This window comes from Saccopteryx leptura, chromosome 1 (assembly GCF_036850995.1).
Source record: "Saccopteryx leptura isolate mSacLep1 chromosome 1, mSacLep1_pri_phased_curated, whole genome shotgun sequence".
NCBI lineage: Eukaryota > Metazoa > Chordata > Mammalia > Chiroptera > Emballonuridae > Saccopteryx > Saccopteryx leptura.
In genome coordinates, this window is record NC_089503.1 from 159,747,109 (window position 1) to 159,763,446 (window position 16,338).

Consider the following 16,338-nt stretch of genomic DNA (forward strand, 5'->3'; position numbering starts at 1 on the left):
CCCTCTGTGGGCGGTTGGCCTGCCCCGTGCCCACGGCCTGGCCGGAGCCTGCCCTGGCACAAGCCCAGAGCACTTTTGCCGCCTCTCAGAGGACTTACTGTACTTACTATTGAGACAGTAGTTCCCACACTCTGCCATGTGCCAGCATGAAACAGAAGGGGGAGGGTCAGAACATCACAGTCATTGTCCAGGCCCGGTCACTCAGGCTGCAGGTCACGGGGAGCCGGCCTTGCTCTCCTCCCACAGCACTGTGGAGGGCCCATCTCGCCTCCCGGTCTCAGCTGGAGGCGGGGGTGAGGGTGGGGGAGCAGCGGTCCAAGAAGATGTGTATAAAAGGTGGCCTGACAGCTGGGAGATTCCCCTGACCTTGAATTGACAGTCCTCATTTATTTTAAACCCCAAGAAAACGTTCCTTTCTAAAGAGTTACTTACGTTGTCAGTGATTATTACTTTTCTTGGCTCTAGGCTGCATGTGAAAACGGAATGATAAGCCAGCCAGTTGCCTCTTTCTCTCCGGAGTGGAAAATATCAGCTTAATTCCCACCCCACCCCACCCCACCCCACCCCCCTTTGCAAGACTCCAGAGTTCTGGTTATTTTGTGATTAACAAAGGACCAGGGGACCCTCCAGAAATGACACCACTGAATACAAAACAGTGAAACTATACTCACGGTAGTCAGTATGCATAGATAAATGTTCATTTTATCCAAAGACATGGAGTTTGGACATGACCTTACAGCCCTTTCAGACCCTTTGTGTTTTAAATATTGAAAACATAATTATATTTGACATTGTTTTTCTCTGTGGTGAAGACCTAACTGATGAATTAATTGAAATGTGTTTTTGTCACTTTCTCACATTTATACCAGAAAGCATGTACCATCTGATAACACACACACAAAAATATCCCAGTGAATCACAGTCTCCAAGCCAGGCAAAGCACATTCTCCCCTTGAGGGACTGAAAATTCCCAGCAGAATGAAGAGCTGGCTGGCTCTTCATGCCATCGTCACAGGACTGAGACAAAGGAAGTACACGGGGTGCTGTAACTCCACTTTCCCAACAACCAGGGCTCTGGTCAACGACATCCTGATGGACGGGACAGCCCGAGGAAGCATTTTCTGCAATGGGCAGCTTACTCACCCCAGCTGGGGCGGACCTGCCCCTGGGGGACAGGACTCTTGTCAGTTCAGAATTCTTGTTACATGAAGCAGACTCTGTAGCCATAGGGTAAACCAACAAACAAGCATCTTCCTATACACTATTAGCCGTCAGCTACCTGAAGACCAACATGTAGGCTGAACACCCCACAATTTTTCACTGTTTAGCCGTACACCATCCCAAGAAAAGAAATTCCTGGTAGTATGCATATTTTACTAACTTGTGTTTCTATATGCTGAAGTATTTTAAAGTATGGCCGATACTTACTGAAGTTACTTTTCATATACACTAGGACCAAAAAGAATTAATCCAAAAATATGATGTGAATCTTCTAAATATAACATAAAATGTCCTAAATATTGTATATAGGGTAGGTCAGTATAGACCAGACCAGATTCCATGTTTTAGGGCCTTGCATCTATGAAGAACGCATGTCTTAGCTCTGCAGTGAGTACTGGTCAGCTCACCTGCTACAGAGAAACACCCCCATCTAGTGGCCTGCAAGGTCCTACACGGTCTAAGTGGTCTAAGTCCAAACTGTTCTCAGTAATAAAGAGATAGGAAGGGAGGACCACAGTCCTATTTCTTCCCCTAGTAGCCAGTGTTCTATTGGTTGGGAGAACCCCAAGATAAAACAGCTGCATCCCACACCCTTGTGTTGGACACTCAGAGCATAGCAAAGGCCCTGAGAAGTCCTGCAGAAGAGACAGCGGTTTAACCATGTTGACCCAAACTTCTTTGACTACAGATCCTTGTCATTTTGTGCATGCGAAAGTGTGTGTCTGTCTGTCTCTCTGTGTGTGCAAAACAGCCATTAATATTCTTTAGAACTTAAATTTTTAACTTATTAGCCACTTACTTGGATAGAAGACCTGTGAGGAACTGGAACACAAGATGGTTGAATTTGGATGAGAGAGGAAAAGGAAAAAAATCTCTAAGGATGGGGGACTGAGGAGGAGGGGCCCCGTGGACGCCCCTCTGGTAAGATGAGAGGGGCCTTGGTATTGGGGTGCTGATGTTTGAGGTAGAGGAAGGCACTTAAGAGAGAGTGTCCCCAGATGAAGGTGAGGCCACCACCCAAGTCAAGCCTCATGATTTTTGCCAGCACTGGAAGTTGTGGTTGGGAATTGCAAGGACCTATGGCTCCTCCTGTCTTGGTGGGTTCCCAAGGATGAGACAGAGAGGCTCCATTTCCTGTAGCTGCTCCAGGGAGCCGGTAGTGCCCTGGGGACCCCCAGGAGCTCAGAGGGGGGCCACATGCCCACGTTGCTGGCTCTCTTGCTACTGCCCTGACCTTGCAGAGACAAGAGGGCTCCCAAAACCACCGTGATGGTACGCGCGCCTAGACAGATATCTAGGACTTATCTGAGTTCTGGGCCCAGTCCTCCCAACAAGTGTCCAGGGAAAACCAGACTCACTGAAGAGGCCCCAAACTAAACTAATGATGGAGGAGGTGTCCCCTGGTATGGATTGAGTGGGGGCTGCTGATGTTGACTTCTACACCACATTGCTCGACGTAAAACAATGGGCCTAACTTCCATGAGGAACACTAGGAATAGGGTCATGCTCTTCAAGCACAGCCTGGGTTTTAGGCAGGCGGGGAGAAACCCAAATCTTTAAGTACATGAGGCTACAAATCACCTCGCTGGATTAGACGGGGCTCTCTCTGACCACACAGGACAACTTCCAACCCTTCTTGTTCTTTCAGGCTAAGAATTCACCCAGACTTTGGGAATGTTCTTCTGCACCTCTACGGAGCAATTGTAGTTGGGCCTTTCCCTAGTATAACAGCAGTCTGTGTTCTGCTGTGTGTCTGCTGGGGCCAGGAAAATTGTTCTCAACAGCACGAACCGGCACCCAGAACCCTGTGAATACTCATAAAATGAAGGGGAAGTTATGTGACACAGACAACGCCTCTCACAGTGGGTTTCCATGGCATTGGCAACTGCTGCCATGGTGCCAGAAGGCCTATCTTCTTTGTAAAGCACAAGGAGACAATGATATAATGGGGGGAGGGGGCAGCTGATAGGCCTAAACACCCCAGGCCTCCTTGTCACTGTCCCTCCTCCTTGGATCTCACCAGGAAGCCTCTTGTGAGGACAAGAGATCTGCCCCTTCATTCTGGTGAGATGTGTTTCTCACTGAACCTGGGCCCACCACAGTTACGAAATGATGAATATGAGCTTTTTCTATCTGTTGTAGCTAATGTTCTGTAGCTGGAAATGGGGGTTAACAAGATCGCAAATTATCCTTTCCTTCCTCTTTTAATTCCCAAAGCTGCTAACTGTTCACTAAAGCCTGGACTTTATAAATTGACCATTAGTAGGGGTGCTCAAGGCAGGAGCAAGCTTGCACTGCCCATGGTGAGACAGACTCCTAAGAAATTGAAACACGAATGTGTGAAATCCAAACCCAATTTTCTAAATGAATGGGCCACTCTTCAACTAAATCTCTGCAAGTACACACTATTAGCTAAACAAGGGTTGGCTTGTTAGAATTATAATCAGGCTTGTTCACCAATGGATCAATTACTCTTCTTGGGGGGCTTATCATTAGAATGAGCTCTGTTAATAAACATATTTCATTCAATTTGCCATGCAGGTTTCAAAATCCATTTAAATATAATATTTCTCAATCTTCCACCTGGCAAATTGGCATCTTTCATATTTCCTAAGACTGCTGCAAAACAACTCTATCATTCCAGAGACCAAAATACCTGTAATTTACAGTTTCCTTCTAAGCCCTACCTCCAATAAAAGCCAAGACCCTGGAAAGAAATAAGAGAGACAGAGAGCATATTCCTTCACTTGGGCTGACTGCCTTATGCCCTCCAGGCCTGTCCACTTTGCTTTTCTTAATTATGAATTCCTGAACAGGTGAGACCATCCCGACACCTCAACAAGAAGTTCTCTGTGGCCCATCGTGGTGGCCATACGTGGGCAGGCTCCTACTAGACAGCACTGCCTCCCGGGAGCGGGTGTGGGAAGCTTAGTCCAGCGGGGGCTCGTGGTCTCAGACAAGTAGTGCAGGTTAAAAGCTGAGCAGTTCACAGCACCTGCTAGTGGAGTTTATTTCTCTCCCCAATAATAATAATGGTTACTGTTGGTTGAGTGCTTCCCAGGCATTCCTCCAAGGAATATGCATTATCTCACTTAAACCACACCATACCCTTGGCATTAGATCCTATTGCTACTTTTATTCCCATTTTACAGTGAGGAAACTGAGGCACAGGGGAAACTTGGCAGCATGGTAAACAGCAGTCTGCAGAAGGTTGCTTATATGTGAATTTGGAGAAGTATAATTTGTATTTTTCTGTATTGGGGAAGATTTCTTTATAATGTTCACAGGCAGGGGCCCAAGTATTTAGTCAGACTACTTATCAGCCTATTAGGATAGGCTCTGTGAATGCCACAGATGGAGGGGGACCTGGAAACACCCCCATATCATGGGCTAACCTTTCAGTTGCTGGACCATGAGGGGGTTCTCAGGGAAGGAGCCAGGGGAGGGGTGTGGGGAAGCTATTCACCTACTGTCTCGGAAGGATTTCAGCATTTGAATTATTAAATAGCTATAGTAGTTTCTAATCTACATGATTAACTATCTACTGTATCATTGAAATCATTGATAAAAATAAACCAGTATGGCTGTCCTGGTGTCCCCAACTCTTCAGTCCACCAACAGTCTGCCCACCCGATGCCGTGCCCAAGCCGCCCTCGGGTACCTTTCTGGCAGTGCAGACCCTCAAAGCCGAGGGGGCAGTCACACTCATAGCCTTCCTTGCGGGGCCGGCAGCTGCCCCCGTGCGCACAGGGGCCCACCACGCAGGGGTGGGCTGCATTCTCCACGTTCACGCCCCTGGTGAAGTCATGCTTCACGTGGATGGTGCGGTCGTTCAGGGCGATCTTGGGGAGAGAAAACGTCATGAAATTCAGGAACTCAGAAAACACCTCTGCAGTTTGTACCATGGTCCTCAGCCCATGACCCCAAATGAGGTGCAGGGACAGAGCTTTAACAAGAAGAGGCCAAGTTCAGTTGCTGCCTTGACAGTCCTAAGGGGCGCTGGTACTGAAACAACTGCGTTTGGCGCTTGGGGAATCTGCAGAGAGGAAAGCGCCCCCGGTTGTGGGAGACCAGCTCACTCGGGAGGTTGGAGAGAAGTCCCAGGAACTACAAACGCTGCTCATTAGAACCCCCCAGGCACTTTTAGGAAATATCTAATGCCCAGGTTCCTTCCAGATCAATTGGATCAGAGTCTCTGAGAGTGCAATCAGTCATCAGGAACCGTTGAAAGCTTTCCAGGTGGTTCTAAGTGGCAGCCAGGGCTGAAGACGCTGCCTAGAAAGCTGAGTAGGGAACAGTCCAAAGCAGCAGGACCAAGGCGGGAGCCACGGCTCAGGTGGCGGTGCAGGAGGAGCCTCGCACTGGACCGCGTGGTTCCTCTGGCTAGTGTTTTCCCGTGACTTCCTTAAGCTCCATCACCAGGGCTCTCCCCACAGCTCCACTGCTCCCCCCGCCCTCCGGCCCGACATGCTTGAATTCCCATCCACTCTACAAGGTCTTCCCTGCAGTTAAAGAAAAAGCGAAACTCGGCTCACATTCTCATCACCCTGCTGGGTGCACTCTCTGGGCCAGAGAGCTCCTTTGCCCACCCCGTTTTCCCTGCAAGGGGGCTCTGGAGACACTGGTGAATTTTAGGAATAGATTACCAGGCTCCTGACCCCACATAAATAGACCCATTGTCTTTAGCCCTTGACTCAGCCTGTGCGTCTCCCCTGAGCTGTTGGTGCTTCAATGTCTGGAATGCTTAGCAGAACTCAGGGACAGAGAATACCCCCCCACACACACACACACTCTCAGGAGAAGCCCCACCCTGCAGGGGGCCCCACGTGGTTAGCAATGGTACTTCTTGTCACTAATCTGTGTCTGCACAGGCTTGCCTAGTCCTGAGGGAGTGTCTGAGGGCTGGGGAGAAATTTCCTCAGCTCTGGACCTCAGAAGTGGCCAGACAGGAGCCAGGACCTTTTTGGAACTTCCCCCTTTTCACACTGCACATGAAGGACTGTGAAACTGTCATATGTAGCAGAGAGAAGCCAAGAATGGCTCCATTCACTGCAGGACAGGGCACAGACAACGATTTGGACCCTGAGCAGGGAGGGTATCCTTTCTGGGAAGTGAAGAGGAAAGGGCTGTGTGTTAGTGAGGGGCCGTGCCTGACCCAGGTGGGGAGGCGGGTGGAGCCTCCGAGCACCTCAGCTTGCATCCCGAGCGAGAATGCCAACCACAGGATCACACACGGTCAATCCCACTGGCTCTGAGGTGTCCCACTGAACTGAGGTGTCATTGTCACCACAGTACAGCAACAAAGGGAAACACATCAGAGTCAGCAAATATTGTCTGGACCCCATACTGGGACACATGGAAGGACAGAGCCCCAGGGGCCCTTCCCAGCTCTGATGAGCAAATCAAGATAGGACCTTCCTCCCCTGGCCCTCCCCCATCTCCTGTTTGAAAAGGATCGATGGCCCACATTCCACCCTTGGACACTAACTAACATCTAGGCACCCAAAACGCTTTGCTTCAGATCCTTGTTCTCTTGGTGTTTGATGGTCCTGGAAATCTGGTTGGGGAGTCAACCTGCACTTCTGTTGCAGCCAGAACACACTAGTCTCTGGAGAGATCAGCCCCCAGAGGAATACGAAATGAAGATGAGTGGGCTCAGTGCCCTGTAACTTCTACTAGCTGAGCGTTCTTTTTCCTCCCTGGACCTCCTATGAGGGGCTCTTTAATCTATGCTCTTGAGAACTCGGTTACATGACTGAAGAACAACTGTGAAACTGTGGGGGTGGGGGGAGGTCGAGTTGGTTCTTGCCTTCAGCAAACAGCAAGGTAACCTTGCAGAGAAGCACAGAACCAGGAGATGCTATTAGACTCCACCTCCTCCCTCCCTTTTGTAGAAGTTTCTGGAGTAACCTGGTACCAGCTGCCTCTTCCCTCAACAGCTCCAGGATATTTTTGTGGATTCGCTGTAAAAATTCATCTTCATCAAATTGCGTGTGTGTTATGTCTGCTGGGCATAGACTCAGGAGCGGCCGTTATTCGAGATGGGGTTGGAGAGGGATGCTGTGAGCCTTAAACAAATGAGACCTTAAAAATGTTAAAGCCCTCTCAAACTTTCTCTGGTAGCAGCAGGAGTCACACCGATCCCAGTTCCCAATTCCATTGTCTGCAGTCCAAGTCCAGCCACAGTCATGAGAAAGCGAAGCCCGTACCTTCTGGATGCTCCCACTGAACGGCTTGAGGATACCCGATTTGTTCTTCACTTCGTCGTAATTGGGGACGCCACCAATAAAGATATCTGTGTTGCAATTAATCTGAGTGAAGCCACCCTGCCAACAGAGTAAGACAAAACACAGTGGGACTTTCAGAAGAGATGGTTCAGACTACCACATGATGTGCCTTTGGATCCTTGCCTGTGTGGTCCCCCCCAGCACCTGTCATGACAATCTGTCTTCTTATTGGCTTGACTTTCACCCTGCTTTGCATTGCTACTGACCACCTCTTTGAATGCCGGCGAGTTTCTTAACCTCTCTGAGACTGGGGTTCATCATCTGCAAAGTGGGATTCACAGTATCTCCCTCCTGGACATGTCACAATGAATGGGGCATACTACTCACTCAGCAGTACCCCTCTCCTTGCAGGAAGATGACCTCCAACCTGTCAGTCTCAAGTGGGGCCATGTAACTTGCGTTAGTCAATACAACATAAACTAAAGAGAAATGAGTGACTTCCGGGCAAAAGCTTCCAGAGCTGGGGAGAGTTCACCACGCCTCCTTCCCAACCCCTGGTGCCTCCTTCCCAACCCCTGGTGCCTCCTTCCCAACCCCTGGTGCCTCCTTCGCAACCCCTGGTGCCTCCTTCCCAACCCCTGGTGCCTCCTTCCCAACCCCTGGTGCCTCCTTCCCAACCCCTGGTGCCTCCTTCGCAACCCCTGGTGCCTCCTTCCCAACCCCTGGTGCCTCCTTCCCAACCCCTGGTGCCTCCTTCGCAACCCTTGGTCCCTTCAGCCTGCCTCTCGGATGAACGCTGCAGCTGGCCACTGCTGGACACGCAGCATGAGTGAGGAAGGAACCCTATTATAAGCTGCTGACGTTTGGGGGTTGTTTGTAACTGGCGGTAGCCCCGTCTGGCCCCTCCTGGCCCTGAGTTGGATGCACACTCAGCATTCGGTATGGTCAGCTACTGTTATATTCAGGTAACAGCAGGGATGCCTTGATTAGATTACAGACTGGACTGCTCTCTGCCGAAACCCTTCAGGCAGCTTTGAGGGTTCTTATTGAGCCAGAGGAAGATGGGGCCCTCAGCAAAGGGCTTTCGGGAGCTGTACCACAAACCCAAAGGCAGCCATCACTGTCTTCATTCTCACCTGGAAGTTAAAATAAGATAATGGAAGGAAAGGAAAAAGGTCTCCAGGGTCAAAGGGATTTCCGAGAAGCAGGCTGTTTGGACAGTATTTTGAATGATGTTTGTACCCCACCAATAGAGTGGGGCCCCGTGGTGTGGAGCAGGTACTTTTGTGCTTGCTGAACCCTCCCTTTACCCCTCCAGCTAACAAGCTGCCCCAGCCATGTGGGACCCGAGGAGAGAAGTGACGGGAGGCCTGTTCTGAAGTGAGGGCCTCATGGCAGCTGGCAGTGGTTGGGACACATGAGCAACCCCCCGGTTTGGGGTTTCTGAGCCTCTCCCCCGAAGCAAGGCCTCTTCTTTGAGCCCTTCCACAGCTCGACTCAGCTCTGGGCTGGCGGCGTCAGCATCATCAGCTGAACATCGGGGGTTAGGTTCAGTTTGGGCACAGACTCTTAAGGGCCCAGGTCCTGGGTTAGCCCCCAGAGTGTTCTATGAGTCTTGGCTGCCGGTCTCTAAGACCACAAGCCATGACTCTGAACATGGTTCAGACAGCGGGGAGCATCACCCCCAGAGGGGGGCCTGCTGGGGCTTCCCTCTCCCATCTCGGCACGGCCTCAGCAGAGCCACAGGCAAAGGCACGCACAGCAGCCATGGCCCACGCCACGCGCCTCCATCACTTTCCAGGCGGCAGTGCCCGGTCAGCCCCATCCATCCCGGCACAGTCAAAACCCAAAACAAAGGGCGCTGGCTCCACCACACCGATTTCATTCTCACCCCCTGATGGGGTGGTAACAGGTGCTCTGAGGTGTGGTTGTGCCTCCGCGGTGGCCCGTCACTGTAAGATCCCGATGGTAAACACCACATCCGGAACAGTTCCATGTTCCTAATCCAAGGCCTTAAACCCTGTTGCAAACACTACTGTCCTAAGCTTATGTTTCTTTTTTAAAGGCCTTTGTAATTAAGGCCTAGAGAGAGACAATGATTTTTGGAATTTAGATTATTAAGTGAACCTATAGTCAGGTCAACACTTGTGAGCTTCTAATTCTGTCTTGGACTAAAGTCATCCTTAGAATTTTCAGGATTCTTACAGTGACTCTTGTTATCCCTTTAAAATCCATTTCCCTTCATCCATCTTTCCTTCTTCCTTTCCCCTTCCTTCCTTCCTTCCTTCCTTCCTTCCTTCCTTCCTTCCTTCCTTCCTTCCTTCCTTCCTTCCTCCCTCCCTCTCTCCCTCTCTCCCTCCCTCCCTCCTTCCCTCTCTTCCTCCTTCGCTCCCTCCCTCCCTCTCTCCTTTCCTTCCTTCCACAGATATATATGGAGCATTGTCTAGGTGTGAAGGGTGCTTGCCTCTTAATGCATAACCCAGTTTGGGATTCTCCCAACTCCCAAGGAGGTTTGGTCCTGAGAGGACCTCCCACCACTGCCGTCCCTGAGGCTGGCTTCTGGACACATGTGTCCTTCTCTCTGCTTCTCCTCAAACAGACACCTCTTTCCCCACCAAAAAGTCCCTTTTCCTTCCCTTTCTATTTCCTACCGACCCATTTTCTTACCAGAGTACCCACATTCACAGATGCCCTCTTTATATCTTGCAATGCACAAGAAAAAGAGTGTTGGGGGTTAAAATACTTGCAAACCCGAAGTCCCCTCTGCTTTTAGGTGTCTGTAATTTTTGGAGGGTGTAAAGAATCCTAGTTGGTTATAACTTAAAGCAAAAATCATCTCTTCTTAAAAATGTCATTTTCCTTTGGACATATCCTTGGAAATAAAATCGTGGGTGAAAGTTATAAGCTTGAGGAGAAATTCTGAGCTAAGGCGATGATAGAACACTATAAACTAATAATAGTAACAATAAGTAAACTGAGGGGTGCTGATCAGATGCCTGGGCTGTTGTTGTGTTTTACACATCTGGTTATTCTAATTCGCACAACTCTATGAAGTAGGCACTATCACCACCATTATCCCCATTTTATGGATGAGAAAACACAAACTTGAGGTCTGAGTTCACACTAGTGGTAAGGAAATAAAGCAAGATTTTGAACACTGAAATCTGGTTTTAGAGCCAGCTGTACTACAGCCCCATATGAACAGAGAACAGGACAGGTGGAGAGCAGTAACCGCATCCACACACATCATTAGGAGCACAGGTGAGTCCTTCTTACCTGCGCCATGCCCTCTACCACTTTCTGCTTATCCACCTGTAAGATGCCATTCTTTGCTGTGCGAGATACATGTAGCTCATGCCAGTGGCCGAGTGCGAGGGGGTCTTCACTCCTGTAGAAGGAAGAACACTAAGTGTGAGCCAGAGGTCATGGGTTCGATCCCCAGTCAGTGCATCAACGAGAAGCCATCAATGAGGGCACGTACAAGAAGAAATCAAGTGAATACACAACTAACTGGAACAACAAAGTGAAACAACCAGCTGATGCTTCTCTCTCTCTCTCTCTCTCTCAAATCAATGGGAAACGAAAAAGAAACAAGAAACAAGAAAACTGAGCACGAGTTAGCATCCTTGACGTTACAGATAACAGTGATTGATCCTGTTCTGATGACCCTGACACCTACGTCAGGTGCTTCACTCTGGTCGGCAAAAAGGAAATGATCACTGCTGCTCAGCAAACACAGCAGGGTTTGCTCCATTTACTGCACCTCTTCGTGGTAGGAAAATTACATTTATCACTTTATTTGTTCCTTACGGCAGGTCTGAAATGTGGATAGGATGAGCTTTGTTTTCTAGACGAGGGGTGACAGAAGAGTAAACTGTGATCACTGTTGCACACAAGCTTTGAAGAAGAGAATATTATATGGGTTATATATAGTGTACAACAGATTCCTTGGTGTGCTGATATCTGCTACACTCATTTAAACGCACAGAGAAGTAAGATGGATGGATGGATGGATAGATGAATGGAAGGAATGGAGGGAGGGAGGGAGGGAGGTCAGATACGGGATAAAAGGAAATAAAGAAAAAGTTTCCTTGTAGGTGGGTATGAGGATGTTTACTGTACTAGTCTTCCAACTTTTCTATATGTTAGAAATTTTTCATAATAAAATGTTGGGTCAAAGTCAGGCTTCATGTTGTCTGATATTGTGAAGAGGATTAAAAATACTTTAAAAAAATCCAGTTTTAATTCAAGGTGGAATCACTTGAAGTTTAAATGATACTGATAAGAGTTTTACACATCAATTTTGAAAGTGAGGGGCGCAGGAAGAGTGTAAGTGTTGAATTTGTATTTCTGACGATGTGTTCCCTGTTCTTCACGGCGCCTCCCGATTATGCTGGACCATCTTTGGAAAACAGCCAGGAATACCAATGTGCACCATCTCTGAAAGGTCTTCACCCTCTTACTTGATTTTTCGCTTTGGCAGATGCTTTTGTGATCTGTCCTTAGCAATTAGGATTTAATCACCTTGGCTAAATCGATATGCAGTAAAGAAAGCAGTGGCACTTTCTAAGTGGCCCCGTGTCTATAGGAAGGAATGGCGCCCAGTTCTGTTCTTGTCCCAGCAGAGGGCATTCCGTGTCAAAGTGCTGCCTCCTCGGCACGGCTGCATTGATTACGGCCATCACCGGCGCATTACAATAGTCTCGATTTCTGAATCCAGTTCAAAATGAATTTGACCATCGTGCCCTTTCCCTAAAAAATGCTCCACAACTTCCTAGAGCCCAGGCTCTCATGGAATTTTTCTAATGAAGCAGGAAGGCTTTGAAATGGTTTGTAACATACATGTCTTCCAAAGGAGCGCCTGAAACACTAACAGTGGTCACAGTGGTCAGGCTACCCTGAAGAGGAGACAGGACAAGGGAGGTGACGGTTGGCCCTTGTTCCTGGTGAACTTGGAGCACTTGTCTCTTGTTAATCAAACCTAATACTCAAACCTAATATTCTATGTCCAGGTGCCTTTCCTGACAGGCAGGAAAACAATAACTTATTATTTATTTTTTTAAAGTAAAAACTACTCTTTTCAAAAGCTGGCACCAAATTAAAAAGAGAGAAATGCTGGACTTCTGAGGTCCCACGCTTCTGTGACCCCACCCCCCCAGCTATGGCTGCCACCACAGAGGTGCAGAAAGGAATCTACCCAGAAGGAGGGCTGATGAGCCTCAGCCCTCCCTCCCTGGCTTTCTCTGCTCATTCCTTATCCAGGACGAAGCCATTTGAAAGGACAAGGTGATGTGCAAGGTGTCCTCCTTTCTCAACCTGACAAATAGTTCTTAGTGACTTGCTTAGGCTGGTTTGCATAATTGTATGTAAATTGAACCAATTAAATACTCACCAAAGTTGTCCTCAGACACAGGATGTTTTTGCAGAATCAGAGATACAAAAATGTTTGTCCATTCTGTCCCCAAGGTGGGAGGTGTCGCTGATGTGGAGAGCTTCAGCCATAGGGACAGAAACGAACTGTCCTTTTGCAAAATTATGGAACTCCAACAAGGGGAGCATTTCCCATCAGCCATGAAAGATGACCAGCAATTAAGGGCAACATATAATTGCAACATCTCACCCACATGCTCATTCTAAAAATGACAGTTCAGCAATATGAAGAGTGATTGAACATGACCTGTGATTGCATTAAAAACAACAACCTGCTCACTGGTTTCCGGCTGCAGGGCAACACCGAAGCAGAACATCCCAGGGGGTTTCAAAAGAGAATAATTGGGAAAACATAGGAGCAAGAAGCATGTCTGCACTAGATAAGTGGGCCTCCGGCGTGAAGGTAAACACCACCACGGGAGGAACACAGCTAAGAAGAGCGAGACACAGACAGATAAGGAAGGCACTGGCGCCCAACAATCACAGGCTCCAGGGGACTCACAAAGCTACTGATGCACCGGGCGGGAGCAATCGATCTGCTAAGTAAATTAATACTGCAAACCAGGGGATGGAAGGGAAGTTTGGACAACTCAGAACCAATTCTGCAGATCCAGCAAGTAGCCGAGGCACCAATTTACTGCCGTGCTGTTAAAACCACTCATCATCACACAGCCTTCTTGAGTATATTGGTCAGAGATGGGTCTTTGCAATTGCTGGTGATTCACGGTCGGAGAACAGTGAGAGGCTCGCTAAGGAACATAGTCACCACCGAAGAAACAGTGCAAGGGGAAAGTTAAAATTTACAGTGAGGTTGTCACCCAGGACATTTCTGTTCATTAAATTTCTGTTAATCCCTTTTTACTGGTCATCATTTATTTGCTGAGCACCCGCCACGGGACTGACGCTCCAGGCCAGGTGCTGATTAATGACAACTCATTAAACTTCTGCTGACGGCACGGTGTGACCCCGCGTGGAAAGGGGTCCCCCATCTGAAGCGAGCCTTGGCTTGTTTTCCTTGGCTTGATGCAGAGAATCATTACCCATTGCATAGTTATTTTAAAAAAGGAAACCCGGACAGCATGATCGGTAGGAAGCATGTCCTCTGTATGAAACAGGACGGGCTTCGGGAAAGGTAACTGTGTAGGGAAGACAGGAAGATCACAAGCTATGGAGCGACAAATTCATCTTTCCCCAAAGTGGCTGCTGTTTGGCTTTTTTGGGGGGCAGAGGGCCCTAAGAGGTCTCATCCCTTACCTGAGAACAGCGGTCCCAGAGCCACAGTCGAAGCGGAACTCCACGTGGCCCCCCGCCATGCCGATGGATAGGAAGTCCTTGCTGCCCGTGTCATAGCTGTACAGGAGGACGCCGTCGCCTGCGTCTGGCCGAAAGGTGATCTCGAACTCCATGAAGGAAAGGTAGTGCCGGGGCTCCAGTGGCCAGGGCGTGGCAGCGTAGGACCTCAGGGACTCTCGGAACTGGGGAATGGTCAAGGTGAAGGCTGAAGAAACAAGCATGTTGTTAGGAGTCCCTCCTTGGCAGAACTAGCCAGGTTCTTTTCCTCCCGGGCACAGAGTTAAAGGACAGCTCTCAGCTGCCCTGCAGTGAGAGGGGCGGTCTAACTGAATTCAGGCTGGGGGAATGTGGCCGGGAATGTGCTCTACAGCACCTCAGGGCGGGCCCCCAGAACTTCCCTCCATCCTGCATGTGTTCTCTGGCCCCTCACCTGCTGGCTGGACTTGGGAATCAGGGGAAGACTCAACCCCTAGCAGGGTCACTAGAAGGCAGGTGCTTGTGTCCCTGAATGAATGTATGGAGCAGAAGCCACCCCCCCCCCAACACCACCATGGACCTGCAGTGATGTGTAACATGAGCAAGGGTCAACTTTTATTATGTTAGGCTACGGAAATGGGAGATGGCATGTCACAGCTTCGGCTTACCCTGACTCATATGCCCTCTTCCAGGTGACATAAGATTTTACAAGATACCATGTTAAATTTTTTTTTTTCTCCAATATGGCATCTTAGGTCCAAATCTGAATCACTGGCGGGAAAGTTAAAACACATTCAACTCAGTGTGGTTTTCCAAAATCTTTAAAATTTTCCATTATCATGTGTGCATTGGTATGGGCATGTGTTTACACATATATATATACATATGTGTATATATGTAAATGATTGTATTTATATAATCAATATATACAGTATTGAGGGGTGGGGTAACTCAGCAGAACAGTACAGAGAACATGGAACAAGATCACTCCTGTCCCATCACACTGTCCATGTTTCTGTGTAGGTCTTTCCAGCCTTTTCTCTGAAACTGTCAGCTATTCTAAGGAGCATAAGCTGTCAATGCGTCGAATTGGGCCCGCTATAGGCCTCACAAATATAGAATTTTCAAAGTTATTTGAGGTTCAAGAGGAGCCCACAAAAGCCTGGACCAGGAGCATCTTAAAGTGAAGGTTTGGTTTGGCACTTTGACACTTGAAAATGATCTAACCTAGTGAACAGAAAAAAAAAAAAAGATTCTCCTGACCCTCTCAATAAAGCAATGTGAATCCCATAAACAAGTGTGAGCTTGGCTTAAAGCACATTGATGAGAAATTACATCATCATCAATTAACATGCAGATAGAAGTCACCATCAACTTGCTTCTTTCTCACCATCTTCGCAGTGTCGGCCTTTAAATCCGAGGGGGCAGAGGCAGATGTAGGAGTCGGCTCTGACTGCTGTGCAGGTGCCACCGTTGATGCATGAGGTCTCGTCACAGATTCCGCTGCTGCATTCGCCTAAACACGGGACCGAAGTTACAAGGCCAATTAGTCACGAGCCAGTCCAAGACCATGGAGCTGGCCATGCCCACAGCTCACAGCTCTGAATAACTGCATTTCAGGTCCCACCCTTGTTGACTTGCACCTCTGTACCTGCGAACCAGCCTTCAGGATAAGTGGGACCTACCCTTCCTTTTAATTTGACTCTGGCTTGTTCTTTTTGAACAGACATAGAGATGCTTTAAAACATGGTGGACATGACAAATCACTCCATAGACCTTGGGCAATTTTATGACCCCTGACAGGGATAGCTGAGTTGTTTCTGCTTTAATTTATCTCTCTGTGTTTCCACAAGAGTGTGTTTCAATCCTTCAATGTCAACAAAGAGTGTGTATGTTGAAAGTGCTCTAATGTGCATGGCCCCAATTACCTAAAGTGCTGCCTCTATTGGTTGAAAACTGAGGCAACCAAGATGAACACCATGTCTAAGCTTTCTAACTGGCTGGAATTGGGGACTCCTTGGTCTGCTGCAGTGAGGGGGAAGAGAGGGCTCCATGAGACCTCAGCGTGTGATCTCAGGATCCCGATTTCCATCTCAAAGTTACAATTTTTAAAAAATTGTTTTTTATTGATTAATGTCAGGGAGAGAGAGGAAAGAAGAGAGAAACATTGATTTGCTGTTCCGGTTATTTA

General features: G+C 48.4%; 1 protein-coding gene across 4 annotated transcripts in view; it reads right to left on the reverse strand.

Annotated features, from left to right (window-relative positions):
• The window catches only part of EGFLAM (EGF like, fibronectin type III and laminin G domains), a 148,112-nt gene that overhangs the window by 18,108 nt on the left and 113,666 nt on the right, over positions 1–16,338 (reverse strand). For 3 of the 4 annotated variants that reach the window (XM_066378830.1, XM_066378845.1, XM_066378855.1), the window contains exons 14-19: positions 15,538–15,663; positions 14,133–14,376; positions 10,725–10,836; positions 7,431–7,547; positions 4,883–5,063; positions 108–131 (exon numbers count right to left, since the gene is read on the reverse strand). In XM_066378830.1, the coding sequence (XP_066234927.1) occupies positions 108–131; positions 4,883–5,063; positions 7,431–7,547; positions 10,725–10,836; positions 14,133–14,376; positions 15,538–15,663 (804 nt within the window). The remainder of the gene's footprint in view (positions 1–107; positions 132–4,882; positions 5,064–7,430; positions 7,548–10,724; positions 10,837–14,132; positions 14,377–15,537; positions 15,664–16,338) is intronic. The other variant, XM_066378839.1, reaches the window with a different exon arrangement.